Source organism: Microtus oregoni, unplaced genomic scaffold (assembly GCF_018167655.1).
Source record: "Microtus oregoni isolate MIOR12 unplaced genomic scaffold, Mior012 000004F_ref0000308, whole genome shotgun sequence".
NCBI classification, from domain to species: domain Eukaryota; kingdom Metazoa; phylum Chordata; class Mammalia; order Rodentia; family Cricetidae; genus Microtus; species Microtus oregoni.
Window position 1 is genome coordinate 12,142,950 of NW_024543063.1, and position 14,941 is coordinate 12,157,890.

General features: G+C 46.3%; 1 protein-coding gene across 1 annotated transcript in view; it reads right to left on the reverse strand.

Annotated features, from left to right (window-relative positions):
* Positions 1 to 14,941, reverse strand: part of Marchf4 (membrane associated ring-CH-type finger 4) — a 123,569-nt gene that overhangs the window by 11,336 nt on the left and 97,292 nt on the right. Inside the window, exons 2-3 of the mRNA XM_041650747.1 lie at positions 12,467 to 12,622; positions 7,095 to 7,287 (exon numbers count right to left, since the gene is read on the reverse strand). Of these exons, the coding sequence (XP_041506681.1) occupies positions 7,095 to 7,287; positions 12,467 to 12,622 (349 nt within the window). The remainder of the gene's footprint in view (positions 1 to 7,094; positions 7,288 to 12,466; positions 12,623 to 14,941) is intronic.

A 14,941-nucleotide genomic window follows, 5' to 3' on the forward strand; every position in this document is an offset into this window, starting at 1 on the left:
ATTACTGTGTGGAGCAGAGTCTCTTGCTCTTCTGGAACCTTGCTGGGTTAAACCACTGATGGTTGCATGAAGTTGGTTACTCACGTTACCTAACAAATACACCTTCAGAGAAAAACAGTTTGTGGCTCGATGGCATGTGTCATGGCATCCCCAACAGGTATTAACTGGTTTGAGCATCTATGCTATTTATTATCACCAGCCCACTAATGGACAGACACAGCATTCCTGAGTCATCATCCTCACTCCAATGCATCCAGCAACCTAGCTATGGAGAGAGATGCTTGTGCCCACGAGGCTCCAGGTGGTAAGATAGGAGTCAACCTTAATCCAGACACTGGACAAACTCCCTGCTGATAACAAGAGTTCAGACCACCCACTCTCCCATCCCTTTATGAAGCTGATGCTTCTCACACCCAGCTCGGCATTCCTGGGATGCCCTACCGCCACAGTTAAACACCTTTGTGAACTCTACCTTCATTTTCCTTGGTAAGTAACTTGTCAATCCTGGGCGGGGTATGAGGAAACCATTTGTAGAAAGGAAATATGCCTAAGGCCATAGAGGTTGTTAGGTGACATCTGACTTTCCGAGATTCTATTGGACCAGGCTGCCACAGCTTTCTGTCCGGTGTTCAGGGAAATAACAGGCTGGATAGGTAGAGTCATTTCTACCCAGAACGACTTCATCAGAATTAAAATTAAGATTTAAATGTATTTACTTATTTGTGTGTGTGTGTGTGTGTGTGTGTGTGTGTGTGTAAGCATGTGTGTGGAGGAGGTCAGAGGACAAATTGTCAGAATCAGTTCTCTCCTTCTACCTTCTAGATCCCAGGCTTCTTTTACCCACTGAGCGATCTCATTGGCCCTAATATTAGATTCAAAACTACAAAGGTTTCACAGTCTTTTTGCCCTTCTCCTATCCCCAGTGTTTTCTGGACAGGGGCTAGATATCCACACATCACAAGATGGAAACTCAAGGGACCACACAGAGAAGAAACTGTGACAACAGTTGTTATGGCTGCTCTAATATTCTGTTGTTAAAGGTTTGGAAGTGATCTCGAAACATTCTTCTTCTTTCCCCAACCCCACTCCACTCAGAAGTGACAAACACACACGACAAGATGACAACCTCATTTTTGTAGTATTGACTTCAGAGTTGACTTTTTGAGGGTCAGTCTCTTAGGTCTGTGGAATGATTAAAAATTATGTTTGTTGCCAAAGCTTTTAAATTAATTTTCTCTTATTAAGCCCTAGTCACATGACCCACTGGAGCAGAGAATGCCATTTGTTTGTTGGAAGGTTCTGTCAACTTCAGCTACGGAAGACAGCGTCATTACAGATGACTGAAGAGAAGGCAGGTGGACTCAGGCCACCACGTATAGTCGGATCTTGGTGGAAGGCAGTGGTGTGGAATTGTGAACCTTCAAGAAAAGATGCTGCTCAAAATAAGAGCAGACTATACAAGGAAGGCAGGTTCAGGCTCCGTCTCTGTCTCCACTGTGACCGTACCAGTGACAGCTGGCGAACCTAGGCTGACTGCTCACTTTAAGGGGATTGCCCTCTGGTCATGTGTCTCCTATCCTGGGCACTCATTGTTCTGAGGACCTGCTGTCTACATGTGCTGTCTTGGTCCTCTCAACAAGTCTCCAGTGACGCTGTTCTTCCCCGAGGAAGAACAGGGAGCTGGGGCAGGGGTGGGAGTAAGCTCACTTGAGGACACAAAGTTAGTAAGAAACTGAGATGGCTCTGGGCCCCAGACCATCCCATCTTGCCACTCCTGCCAGTTCAGATGCCCCCATTCTGACCTCAGAGACTTAGTTCCCCTGGTTCTCCCCGCTCTGTCTCCATCAGTTCCTTAAATGTTTAATGCCACCTGTCCTATGTCCCTAAGCTACCTCTTCTCTGAGCATCCCTTCTACACTAACTCAGCAAATCCCACAACTCCAACTCTTCCTGTCGATCTCCACATCTGCTTCAGTTCTGACGCAACTGTGAGCAGAACCCTGGGCATGGACTAAAGCTCCTTCCCTTCCCTTATTATCCCCCTTCTTCCACTTAGCCACCAACTCTTACAGGACTGGCCCAATGCCCTCAACATCTTCCTCTATGTCACAGAAAGAACCACCTGTGTGCTCTGAAAGGCCTTTTTGCCCCTACCCTCCCCAAGACCCCAGGCCCTGTGATCTACCTTCCCTGGCCCTGCCTTCTCATCTCTGCAGTCTATAACAACTTGTTTCTCTTGGCTACAAACCCTTGGTTTAGGGACAGCTTTTGGCCTTCTGTCTGCACTTTAGGCTTAAGGTGGTCTTTTTGTTCTGACATCTTTGACAAACTTATGTTCCAGCTACTGCCTGCCTGATCCCATCCATTCCGCAGACTGTGTGAATCCCCTGGTTGCCGCTATACTTCTTTCCCGCCATTCCTGTGTGGCATCTCTGTTTCCTGCTCTGATTAGCACAAGCATTTGTCAGCCAGTCCCTCCTACTTCCGATCTGCCCAGCTCTGATCTATGCTTCCCATAGGTGCTAGATTTATAGGTTTAAAAACATATGTCTAACCAGACTTTCTATGCAAAATTTTGGCATTGCTTCTGTGTCCTCAGCGAAACAGTGCCAGAGTTCTTAGCATATGACTTGATGTCAGCCAGCTTCCCCAAACCCATTGCTCCTCAGCAACCTCCTGCTCTGTGTCTCTGCCGCTGAGCCACACAAACACACTTAGCTTTCTAGCACACCTTGCTCACTCTGTGTTTCTACGCAGATGAGTCTCTTTGCCTAGAATATTCTTCTCCCTCTTTTGGACAAACTTTGGTTTAGCTTTTGTAACCAACTTAATGGTAGAGTTCTTTCAACAAGTCTCTTAGGGTCTTCAAGAGGGTTCATTGTTCTCTGCTCTGTCCTATCTTCCTCTCGGCTCCGATAGACACCCTCCCAAAGTTATCCTGTGCTTGGAGACTGAACTCTTGGACAGATAGATCTCATTCATCTCTCTTTTACGTGTCTTGAGTTTAGCAGAAAGCAAGGCAGTCAGTAGATGCTATTGAAGAAACAGTTACAGTCACTCCAAGCACTTTGACCCAGTTTCCCCTTCCTGGGAACCATGTCTGTATCCAGACCCCAGCACAGCTCTGATTTCTGAGTGTCAGTGGTCACTTTCCTCCATGAGATTGAGATCCTCCAGAACAGGAGCCTCTTGTGTCTCAATGTTTCAATGTGTCTATGCAATGCGCTTTCTCTTTCTCCTCTCAATAATGTTTGTGTATAATGAATAGATTTCCCATGTCCATGTTAAGAGCTAGAATTAGATTTACCTAACCTAAAATACCCATCTCCAGAGAGTAGCACAGGCAGGTAGACTGTCCAAATGTCATCCTAATTTCTAAAGTCCCTTTCTCCATTGACATTAAAACAGCACCAACTTTTAAAAAGGTATAACGATGACCGACCACCTGAATCCCAAACAAAAAACTGGAGTAGATGTGGCCCAGTGAATATCTGATTGTTGTGATGGTTATGGCTGGGTTAATTTCTGCCTCCCTTGAAGTTCGCTGGGTTACAATATTGTTAGGTTATGGGTCATCCTTAAATGATTAAGTATAATTTCATACGGAGCAGCCAGAGGGGCTGGAGAGACAGCTCACTGCTTAAGAGCATGCTCTGCTCCTCCAAAGGCCCTGAGTTCAATTCCCAGCACCCACACAGTAGCTCACAACTGTCTGATGCTGTCTTCTGATGCGTAGACATAAATGCAGGCAAAATATTCATATATGTAAAATAGACAAATAAATAATTTTTTTAGAAAAAAATAGGCCATGGAAAGTGCCCTGGAATTAGAGTCAGAGGTTTGTGGTTCCATCCTTGACCCTGTTGCAGGCTGAGCTGTGTGACCCAGAGCACAGCTAAGCCTGGGTTAGCACAGCACGGGTTAGTGAAGCCCCAGAGTTGAAATACGGATCACAGTGCTCAGCCCTCAGATCCTCAGAGAGCTGTTGTGCCCTCATCACTTCTTTCAAGGGGCTTGGTGGTTTTCTGTGTTCTTGTAACTTATATTTCACGTTCATGCAAGTTAGCATGCGTTGCTCTAGGGCAGGGGTTCCCAACCTCCCAAATGCTGTGACCCTTTACTACAGTTCCTCATATTGTGGTGACCCCCCCCAACCATAAAAATCTTTTCATTGCTACTCCATAACTGTAATTTTGCCACTGTTATGAATTGTAATGTACCTATTTTTTGGTAATAGAGGCTTGCCAAGGGGATCACAATCCCCATGTTGAGAACTTAAGCTAGGAGCTTAAGACTCTAAACCAAGAGGTTCCTGGTCTTTGGGGACAGTTTGTATCATGAAATGCATTACCCACTGGAAATGCTCACATCCAACGTCATTGACCTCAGCCATGGAGATATGCTGTACGCCATGGGGAAACTGGAGACCCTGGCAGCCACTTCAGGCAAACTCCTTTGATGAGCTAAAGACCATTCTTGTACAGAATCATTCCACTGGGTTTTCTTGGTGATTACCAATGCTCCCAAAAGCCAGCTGGGTGGATATAGCTGCGAATGAGACAGACTTGGTTTCACAACCACTAAGCAGACAGTGTTTGCTTTTGGCTTCGTGGGATCTTGCCACAGAGTCCCCCCTCCATCCTGAACTGTCAACACCCTCTTCATGCTCCTCCAATAGAGAATTAAGTATATTTTTAAAGGATCCATACACAAAGAGTCACCCAATTAGTGCTCACACACATCTTTACCATCATGCCTATTTAGCAGTGTTAGGGAACACATTGTTGCTGGTGTCTGAAAAACGTAGGAAATCCAGAAACTGGTAGCGGCAGATGGGTTGACTATTCCCTTAGCCCGTTAGAGCCAGCCCTGTCCTGGACTTATTTTCTTTTCTCCTGATCATATATTTTTTTTAAATCCAGGTTCTGCATGGCTTAATACAGTAGCTTGGACCTGTTGGATATGGATTCTTTTACTCAACATTCCTTTCCCAACCAATATTTCCAGGTCATCTGAAAACTGCTCAGGTCGACCCTGCAATGGCATTGTGGATCTCGTTTTACTTTCGAGCCAAGGAATGAGCCTGGACTCAGAGGCATGTGGAAGGGGGCTGGGCCGAGAGAAGTGAGCGGAGCTGCCATCTCGCACTCCGTAGACAGATGCCAACTTTGCTTTCTAGTGAAGCTGAGCGACTAGTTGAGACCAAAACTAAAAGCATCTCTGCTGAATATCGCAGCTTCCACTCGATCCTCCCTTCAGAAAGCCTCTACGTCACACCCAGCCAGTGTTAGCCATGTTACTGGGGACAGACTGCAGAAGAGGGGCAAGTAATACTGAATGCCACCTTTACAACCACCAGCCTCACCGCTGGTCATCATCACAACCACCACCGGGATCTGCTTACAGCCGCCCACTCCTGTCCACCAGCCCCTGCTCCCTTGTCTAGGTCACATGGCACTCTCTGTTTTATGTCGCTTTTTAGCATTTTCTATGGTCAGCCTGGGAAAGCATTGAAACATAGGCCCTACTTTCCTGCTGAGTTAGTCTGCGATGTACCTTTCAAGATTTCACAGTCTGGAAAATAGGGAAAATAATCTTTGTCCCCAGGATTGATATATTGAATTAGTTAGCCAGAGAGACACGATACATTGACTTAGATAAACATGCAAGGTCCGGTATTACTGTGATCAGCCGTGGCTTCTGAGATCAGTAGGATAGTCTCCAGGTCTTTTCAATTTCTAATATTAAATGATCCCACAGAAATTCACATCACCATCATCTCAGCTCGATTATAACGAGATGTTATCCTGTTGAACAGAGCGGTGTAGCATATTTGATGTAACACCACTGATGGAGAAGAACATTGTACTACATTCACGCCCCCAGTGCTGTGACCTGGGGATACAACAAGAGTTCCAGATGAGGATGTATAGTCAGTGTTTAACCATGCATCATTTAGAACAACCGGAGCCATTTCCACCACCTCGTTTGCATGGAGCAAACCTTTGCAGTCAATACTCACAATCCCCCATTGAAACAAAAAGAACCCAACCCTCCACCAGCTATGGTGGAAAACAGGAGAAAAGAGTTGACTTCAGGATTGGGTGGGGAAGAGGCGGGAACTAAAGAAGTAGGTCCTAACTTCTTTGTCCTAAAACCCTGAAGCTGTTTAAACCCCATCTTACCTTGAATGACTACAAATGCTGTTCAGAAGCCTGCCTCACCATGAAGAACTCACTGTGAAGCAGAGGTGAGGCTTTAGAACAGCATTCTCTTTCCTACTCCCACATGGAGCTGTGTGGAACCCCAGTCCTACACATACCACTAGATTAAAGAAAGTTGGGGTATAGAACAGGCTTATAGAAGAAGAAAAGGCCAGAGGTGAAGAGGCGACTTTGTAGAAAGGCTTGTTTTACAGGTGTGAGGACCTAGTTCTGATCCCAAGTCTGTGTGAAAAGCCAGGTGTGGTGGACATACTGGAGCATACTGGCCAGTTCATCTGGCCTCCATGGCAAAGTTCCAGGACAATGAGAGACCCTGTCTCAAACTAAAGGTGGAAGGCACCTGAAGACAACACCCAAAGTTGTCTTCTGACTGCCTTCCCATAAACCTATGTCCTGTGCACATGTACACTTACATGTGTATGTATGTATAAACCTTCGTTCACGCATTCACATGTGATCCACCCACATGTATATACATACATAAAATAAAAATAGAAAGACAGTTCTCATCATGGCTGCTTCTGGGCTTCTTGCTGTATAGATATGCCAAGTCATGGCTTGTAGGCTGTGCAATGAGAAGCCTTCCACACCCCTGCAGATGAATTCACCAAATGACCTTCTTTACCTCGGAGGCAAGCTTCATCCTTGTCTCTAACTGGGCAAGATAGATTTGTTTGGAAATGATTTCAATTTATCTTTGTCCTGCCCCCCTCCTTTCCCACCCACCTCTTATATCTAAGCTATAGTCTTACCCGAGGTCACAGGTCTCAACCCCAGTTCTATCTCCAAATAGAAGGGGATGCTGGGGATCTCTCCATTTCCTTACCGTGTGGCTCATTACTTCTAATGGAGACAACACCTCAGACCCACCTATGCACACCACGTCCATGAAGCCATACATCCCGTAGCAGATCTGGAAGAGGAGGTCTTGGCGTTGCCATTTTGCTGAGGGACTGAAGGTCGACCAGATGAGCCAAGAGATACTGGCGATGAGGAAGAGAGAACCCAAGATGGCAGCGGCAATCTGAACCTTCTCGATGACTGTCAAGGATATGGCCTGCCACTGGGGAGGAGAGAGTGACAGATTAGTTGCTTGAGCGCCTGGACCCCATTCCCACACTCTTCCTTCTGCTCCAGCAGATTGCTGGTACAGAGCTTAAACCAGGGCTTCTCCACCTGTAGCACAATGGACAGCTTTGCTGTTTCATATTATATATTCTGATGCAGAGGGAACCCATTCCATATAAAATGATCAGACATCATTGTAAGGAGGGGCTCTGGGCAGGCATGACTGAGGAGGAGACCCTTCTACTTGACTTTCATAGACATAGAAATTCGAAGGCAAGAAGGAAAACAAAGAACTAGCTTGGGTGTTGTTCCAAGGCACGAGAATATTCCTTTCAGAGCAACACAGTTGATTTTCTCACTAATAGGTGCCAAGAGGGCACAGGTCTTTCTTTGACTGTTTCATTTTTTTTTTACACCACCACCTTGCTTGCCATTTAATATGCATGTTAGAGATCAACAATTGGACAGAGAAGGAGAGGACATGGGGTGTGGGCGTAAGAAAACCAGCTCACAATAGACTAACTGTATTTTAACTTCTTCTTTGTCAAAGAGAAAACAGTGTACTTATAGCAGTATTGAGTTGGAGGCTGGAGTGTGGGTGAGTTTTGGCTATGGAATTTTATGATTATATGCTTCGTCTATGGAGCAATGTCCTAAATTAGCCTTGAGCAGGGTTTTGGTTTAGGCTTATTTCACTTAACAAGCAAGTATTGACGATCTCTATGTGCTTGGCCACCATACTAGGTGTTGGAGCTAAAGCACTAGACAACACTGGACAAGACCCAGCCTTGGGGCACGCAACTCTACGAGTTTCCAAATGCGGTCCACCATGGGTCTGCATAATGTTCTTCAGGGAACGTTCTCGGAACCACTGTGACCTAAAGACAAATGAGGGGCACATGGCCTTCCATCTACCACCAGGGACCCCTCCTTCTGCTATCGTTGGCTCAGACAGGGTAGGCCGGTGGCCTCCTGAAGGAGACTCCTGAACAGCGGAGCTTCCTCCAGGACCCCAGATTAGGCATAAACCACACCTAAACACCTATTTTCGTAGAGAGATCCTTTATTAAGTGGGGAAGACGTTAAAGTGGCTGCTTTCGGACTCAGGCAGAAAATGGCAGCAAATGGCCTTGCAGGTGTAATTTTTTAAAAGAAGAAGGGGAGGTCTGTGTTAGAATGGGCTAGGATGTGGTGATAAAGAGGTAGGGGATGAGGGAGAAAGGGGGCAAGGGAGAGGGAGCAGGGCCCTTTGTCCCTCTGGGTCATAGACTGCTTCTGGATAGAAAGGAGACAGATATGGCGCAGAAGCAAATGGCGGTTTAAAAAGGTACAAGAGGAAAATTGGTGTTAGGGTGAGGTGTTTAATTATAATTGGGCATGTTAATTAAGTGAACCAAAGGGGGATTTTGATTGCTGAACCTTGGTAGTCAGGAGGAAGGGGCCAAATAAGGGAATGGATCTCGGTGGCTGGCTTAAGGAATGCAATCTAAAGGCAGAGGGAATGGGGAGAAGGGCAAGGCTGGCCAGAGCTACAGGTTCAAGTGGGCTAGTGTCCCTTCACCTCCAAGGAACAAACAGTAAGTATTGGAAACCAGTTCCCTTTTAGTCTAGATGTAGGACACGGGCCTTAACATTTAATTGCACAGATAGCATCCCATTACAGAGAATCAGCCCTTTCATTTTCCAGCGCTTCCTCAGCCTAGGGTTACACATAACAAAGGCATTTTCCAGAAGATGGTCCTATCACATAGACTCCCCTCATGTACAATACATGCATTTTCCAGAAGATGGTCCTATCACATAGACTCCCCTCATGTACAATACATGCTTTTTCCAGGGCCGACTCCACACTGTCCAGAAGAGAGTTTCTAATGATTTTGTTCGTTTGTTTCTACCATTCGGGCATCAGTAGCCCCACCTTCTAGAGGCATAGAAATGTCCTCTTTATCCCCGTAATCTCCCTTCCTGCCCCAAGCCTCTGACCAAAGAGAGTGTGTCGAAGAAGAGTGGGGATGAGATGCTGTATACCAGAATTTCTTCTTGTCCTGTGTGAGGTTCCATTTATAACTGTAACAGGAGGTACCTCAAGGAGAGCGCTGAGGAGCAGAGAGCTCTGAGACCTGACAGGAGGGCTCAGAGTGGGGAAGAGCATCAGTGGTACCAAGTCCTGCTGCTGACAAATACCCGGATCACAAGAATCTCAGTCTCAGTGAGGTTCTAATCTCCACACCCTAAGACCTTCCCCCTGTGGACTCTAGTTCTGCTGCGGGAGTGAAGAGACAAGGGTGGAGGGCAAAGAGGAATCTTGGTCCTTAAACTGGGAAGGAACAGCAAGTAAGGGGACAGAGGGCCCAATTCTGGTTGAGCTGTGCCCCCAAACTTGTTGGGTGTAGATAAGAAGTTAATTACAATGACTTTCAATTTCCCCTTCTTTAAAGATGGAGGTAATTGTTCTGTCCTGTGTCCTCGGGCATTGTGAGTGTTCAGAGCGAAGCTAGGGCACGAAGGGCATTCTTTACTGTTTCAGTGAAGACACAGATAAACTTGTCTAGGCAGGTGCACATGCGCCTGGACTCAGGAATTCTTGTTGCAGAAAGCAACCTGCTCCTTTGCTTCATAGCTGCACAGCCTCCAGCATGTTTATAAATCCTTCTGTGCTCCCATGGTCTAAACCCGTGCACTGAGTAATAACAGCTCCACTGAGTTGTCTCCAACTTAACAAGCAGGCATTAAATGTGTGTTAATGTATCATAGTCTTCCATCATTCAAGGGGAATGCATTTCAAGGCCCCCAGCAGAAGCCTCAGATAGTAGCGGACCCTATATTCTAGTATTGTGTTGGCTCATGCCAGCTGATCTAATAGCCAAGATGTCTCCTAAGTGACCAACTGGTAAACAACTAATACAGCCTGAATGGATGAACAAAGGGATGACCCATGTCCTGGGTAGGATGGAGCAGGAAGCCATGACATGTTCTACTCAGAACAATGCACAATTAAAAGTTACTCTTTCTAGAGTTTTCCTTTTAATATATTTTTTTTTTGGTGTCAATTGACCATGGTTAACTAAAGCTAGAGGAAGACAGAATTAATGAATTGCCATTCAAAGGTGGGATGCAGTCGCCGGGGCCTGGAGACCCACTAGGCTATGCCTCCTTTCTTAGTAGATATTCTAGACACAAACCTTTCTTTGAGAATGTCACTAACATAACACCCTATATTGAAGACTTGAGCTATTTCTTACATCTTTGCTGGGACACCAACCAGGAGGTGAGAGAGCCAAGCTATCTTCCATATGATGGCAGGACCCTATCCATTGCTTTGTTGCCATCTAATCAGATCTGGGAGCTGCAACTTCTACTGCAGATAGGCCAGCTGGGCTTTTTACACAGAAGGTGATCACTGTGGCAGAGCAGGCAACTGTGCCACACTTCGCTAGATCAGAGAAGGCCAGGATACATACTCGGAACAATTGAGGATACACCCATACAGTGCAGCCTCAAGTCCAAACTGCTTCTAGACAGAAAAATGAACTGGCATCAACTGCGCACACACTATTGCATTTCCAGGATCAACAGAACCAGAGGGGTCCCCAGTGCCCAGAAACTCATAACTGAAGGCAGCTCAGTAACATGGAAATAGATTAACAGACCAATATTGCCAGGGCTGCCATTTGCTTACCTGAAGCAGACTTAAAATAATCTTTTCTTTACGCCAAGTAAAAAGCTATACCTGAATGATTTTTTCATTATATGAGTCAAAGGTGGAACCAAGATGGGGGTGTTTTGGGGTGAGTTCATAGATTTTAGATATGACCTTTCCCGAGGCCTGAGTCAGCTGGAAAGAAAGGGGCGGGTTAATGCGCTCAGGCCTCCACTGCCCCCTGAGGACCTCGAATCAGCTGTTGCTTGGCACTGCTATTTTAAGCTGCCTCAGGATCTGAGAGGAGTGGTTGAAGATGGAACCAGCAGTGGGGAGGGGCTCCCCATCAAGAGGTGCCTGGAAACCTGATACTTCCCTCCCCCAAATTCCAGAGAGATCCTCCACGGAGAATGCCACAGGGTACCCCACAAGTTTTGAGATGCTCACCCTACTACAATCACCCACTCCCAGCTCTCCTGGATTTGCAAGGTTGACGCACCGCCCCACCCACAGAGGAGGGAAAATGTCAGGCATCTGTGGTCTCCATCCTCACCGGCTTGCTGGCTAATTGATTACATGGCTACTTGACTGATGACGTATATTTTCAGGAGCAGAACACTGTGTGGGTGTGTGCTCGTGCGCGTGTGCACTATCTTCACTGGTAAACTGCTTGCCATGACTGATTGGCACAGGACTTAGCACCAATTGGGGCAAAGATGGCTATGTCAGCAGGGGGGAGAGGAGAGGGTGGGCAGAGGGAGCCCTGAATTCTGCCAATCTGACAGGTCCCTACTCTAGCTCTGAGCCTGTTTTCCCTTAGCTCTCATGGTGGCCTTTTTTTTTTTAAAAAAACAAAACAAAACAAAACAAAAAACAAGAAATTCTGTCGTCATGGTTTCTTCCTTATTTTCTTTGCTTCTCCCTTCCGTCCCACTCTGTCCCTTGTTGTAGAAAGTGTGGTCTGTGGGTCAGCAGGAGTATGCCCCATAGCTTGCTAGCAATGCAGGTTCTCAGACCCTGCTCTAAACCATGGATTGAAATCCACTTTTTAAGAATCCCGGTAAATCAAAAGCACATTAAAGTCTGAAAAATTCCACTGAGCCATCTCTTCTACACAGCTTCCTTTCAAGCTCTTGGCTTTAGCTCAAGCCTCCCCTTTCCCACCATGTATCCCCAATCACCTGTTCTGTTTGTCTTCGCTTTTCTCTTTTCTTCCCTTCTTCCCTCTCTTCCTTCTTGTCTCTTTGTCCCTCCCTTTCACCTCCCCCCGTTCCGTTTTTCTTCCTTTCCTCTTCTCATTAACCTTATTTTCTTATTCTGTCTTTTCCTCCGATCTCCCCTGACCCCTTTCCTCATATATTTCTCTCTTTGCTCAATCCTTCCCCTTGTCTAGACGTAAAGGAAATGAACCTCTTTCATACTCTCATGACTGTGTGGCTTCTAGTCACCAAGCTGCCCTGAATCTGAGGTTCAGTAATTCCCCAGCATAAAGCAGGTAATGAGGGAACCCCAGGCTGGGGAGCCCTGGGCGTACCTGTAGAGGATTCTTCGTGCTTATGGCGATGACATGGTACTTGTAGTAACACAGCTCACAGCTCCAGCAGCCCCTTTCGCTGATCCACTTGATGAGACACGGCTGGTGAGTACATTTGACTGAACCATCACAGCGGCAAGGGCTTAGCAGCTCTCCCTGTATGAGAAAAAGAGGGGATATGGTGAGCCCGGAGCCTTAGTCCAGCAGATGATAGAGAGGTGGATGGATACTGAAACCCTGATCTGAGCCACTCCATCCAAGTCACAAGTTCTGTCTAAAGAGGTGACACAATGACAGAAATCTGCTGGTGGAGGCAGGAGAGATTTGGAGAACACAGACTGAAACCAGGACAGCCTCCACCGTCTCCGGTTCGCTACAGAAGAGGGAACAAGATAGAATTTGTATTTTTGGTAGTGCTGGCGATTGAACCCAGGACCCCATACAGACTACCCTCAGTCCTACAGGGGATCTTTCCCTAAAACTTCTCAGTAGCCTGATTGTAATAGTTTAAAATTATGTCACACAGGTCACCTTGACCGAGTACAGAGAAATGCCTGTAGGCCATAGAACTCTGAATGTGAGCCTTTGCCTTCTCCTGCAAAGACACTGGTCCCCTCAGTGATGCTTTCCAGGCTGGGTCCCCGAGAGGAAGAGAAATGTAGGTCAGGACTGAATCCTGGGGATCTTAGAGATTGGCCAATGTCCTTGCTGAAGGCCTGGGTTGCTCCAGTCAACTCTGGGACAAAGGGCAAAAGACCAGCTTAGAAGCAAGGGAAGGTGGGAAACAAATCTGGCCAAGCTAGGTGGTGTCAGGATGAGAAGCCCCTGGTAACTGAACTGCAGAGTGTAACCCATGCTCTAGTGCTCTCCATGACACATCAGATAGCCATGATTGAAACCTGTGTCTCTTGATGCCTGATACGGTGGCCCCAAAGTGCCTCTGTGAAGCTCACCAGCTATATCCTCCCCTCCCTCTCCTTCTCTCTCTCTCTCTCTCTCTCTCTCTCTCTCTCTCTCTCTTTCCTTTTCTGGTTTTTGAGACAAGATTTCTCTGTGTAGCCCTGACTATCCTGGAACTTGCTCTGTAGACCAGGCTGGTCTCGAACTTGCAGAGATCCACCTGCCTTTGACTCCCATTTGCTGAGAATAAAGGCATGTGCCACCATTGCCTGGCTTCCATCCCCCCCTTTTTTTGCTCGCTCTCTCTTTTTAACCTCTATCTCCTTCCTTCCCAGCTCCGCACCCACTCTTGGCTCACAAAATCCCCATTGACTCAGCTCTTCCACTCCCCTTCCCAGGGACCTTATCATCTGGGCTCTGCATTCCCTCTGATCTTATAAAGGGCCTTTGCTCTTGAGTCTTCCTCTTCCTTTGGTCTCCAAGCTTCCAGTCCAGGTCACTCATTTTGGATTCAGCTCCTCTGTCTCACTCCTATCAAAGGACCTGTGCCCAGTCCAATTCCTGCACCCTGTGATACTATATTGGGATGAGGCCTCTTGAACCATTTCCTTGCTTATTCAAATGTTTCGTCATTTAGAAAACTATGCCTTGTTCTCAACCATGAATAAGCAAGCCCAGGATCTTCTGAGCTCTAAGTGTATCCATCTGCATCTTTAGTCATATTCTTCACTGTAGACTACAGAACCAGCCACCTCCTTCTTATGATTTCTGGAATCTTTCTTCCCTTTTATTTCTACTCCTATACACAAAAACAGCTTGTGTGAAGTCCTCTTGTACTCAGTCTACTGGTTAGTTTTGTTTTTATGATGGCTCAAACACCACTTCCTGCACGGAGTCATCCATGACTTCTCCAGGTAGAGAGGACTTTGTGTTGTGAGAACTCCTGCAGTCAATAGCCTTTAAGATAGCAGCCCACTTTGGGTGTGGTCTCATGTACTATAAGTGCAGACAAAAAGCATGCACGGCACTTTTTTTTTTTTTTGGGTGGATTTGGTTCCAGTTCCTAGTGCATGCAGAGGACTGTAGATCGCTGCCCTTCCTGTGAGTTTATCCTCAAATAAATAAAACTTTGCTATACTCCATTCTGGGCTATTGTGGAACTCTTTGATACTACTAAAATTTGGCACCCAACATGGGGCACACATTTGCAACCATCCCACACCAACTTTATGCCGAATAAATTTAGCATGTCACTCTTAGAGAACTCAACACATGACCACAAGAATCTAGTAATGTACCCCTCTGCCCTCCAAAGGACCCTGGAGAGGAAGGTGTGAGGCTAATACCTTTGTACACCCTTTCCCTGGTGCTAAGCCCTACAGTAGAAAACACTTGGCAATCTTTTGTGTTTGAATTACTAAATGAAAAAATATAAACCAAATGTTGTATTAGGCACCTGCATTGCCCGCTCTACGAGAATAGGAACAATGTTCATCTTTTCTGGTTTGTTTTTGGAGACAGGGTTTCTTTCTTTATGTAGTTAGTCCTGACTGTTCTGAAACTAGCTCTGTAGAC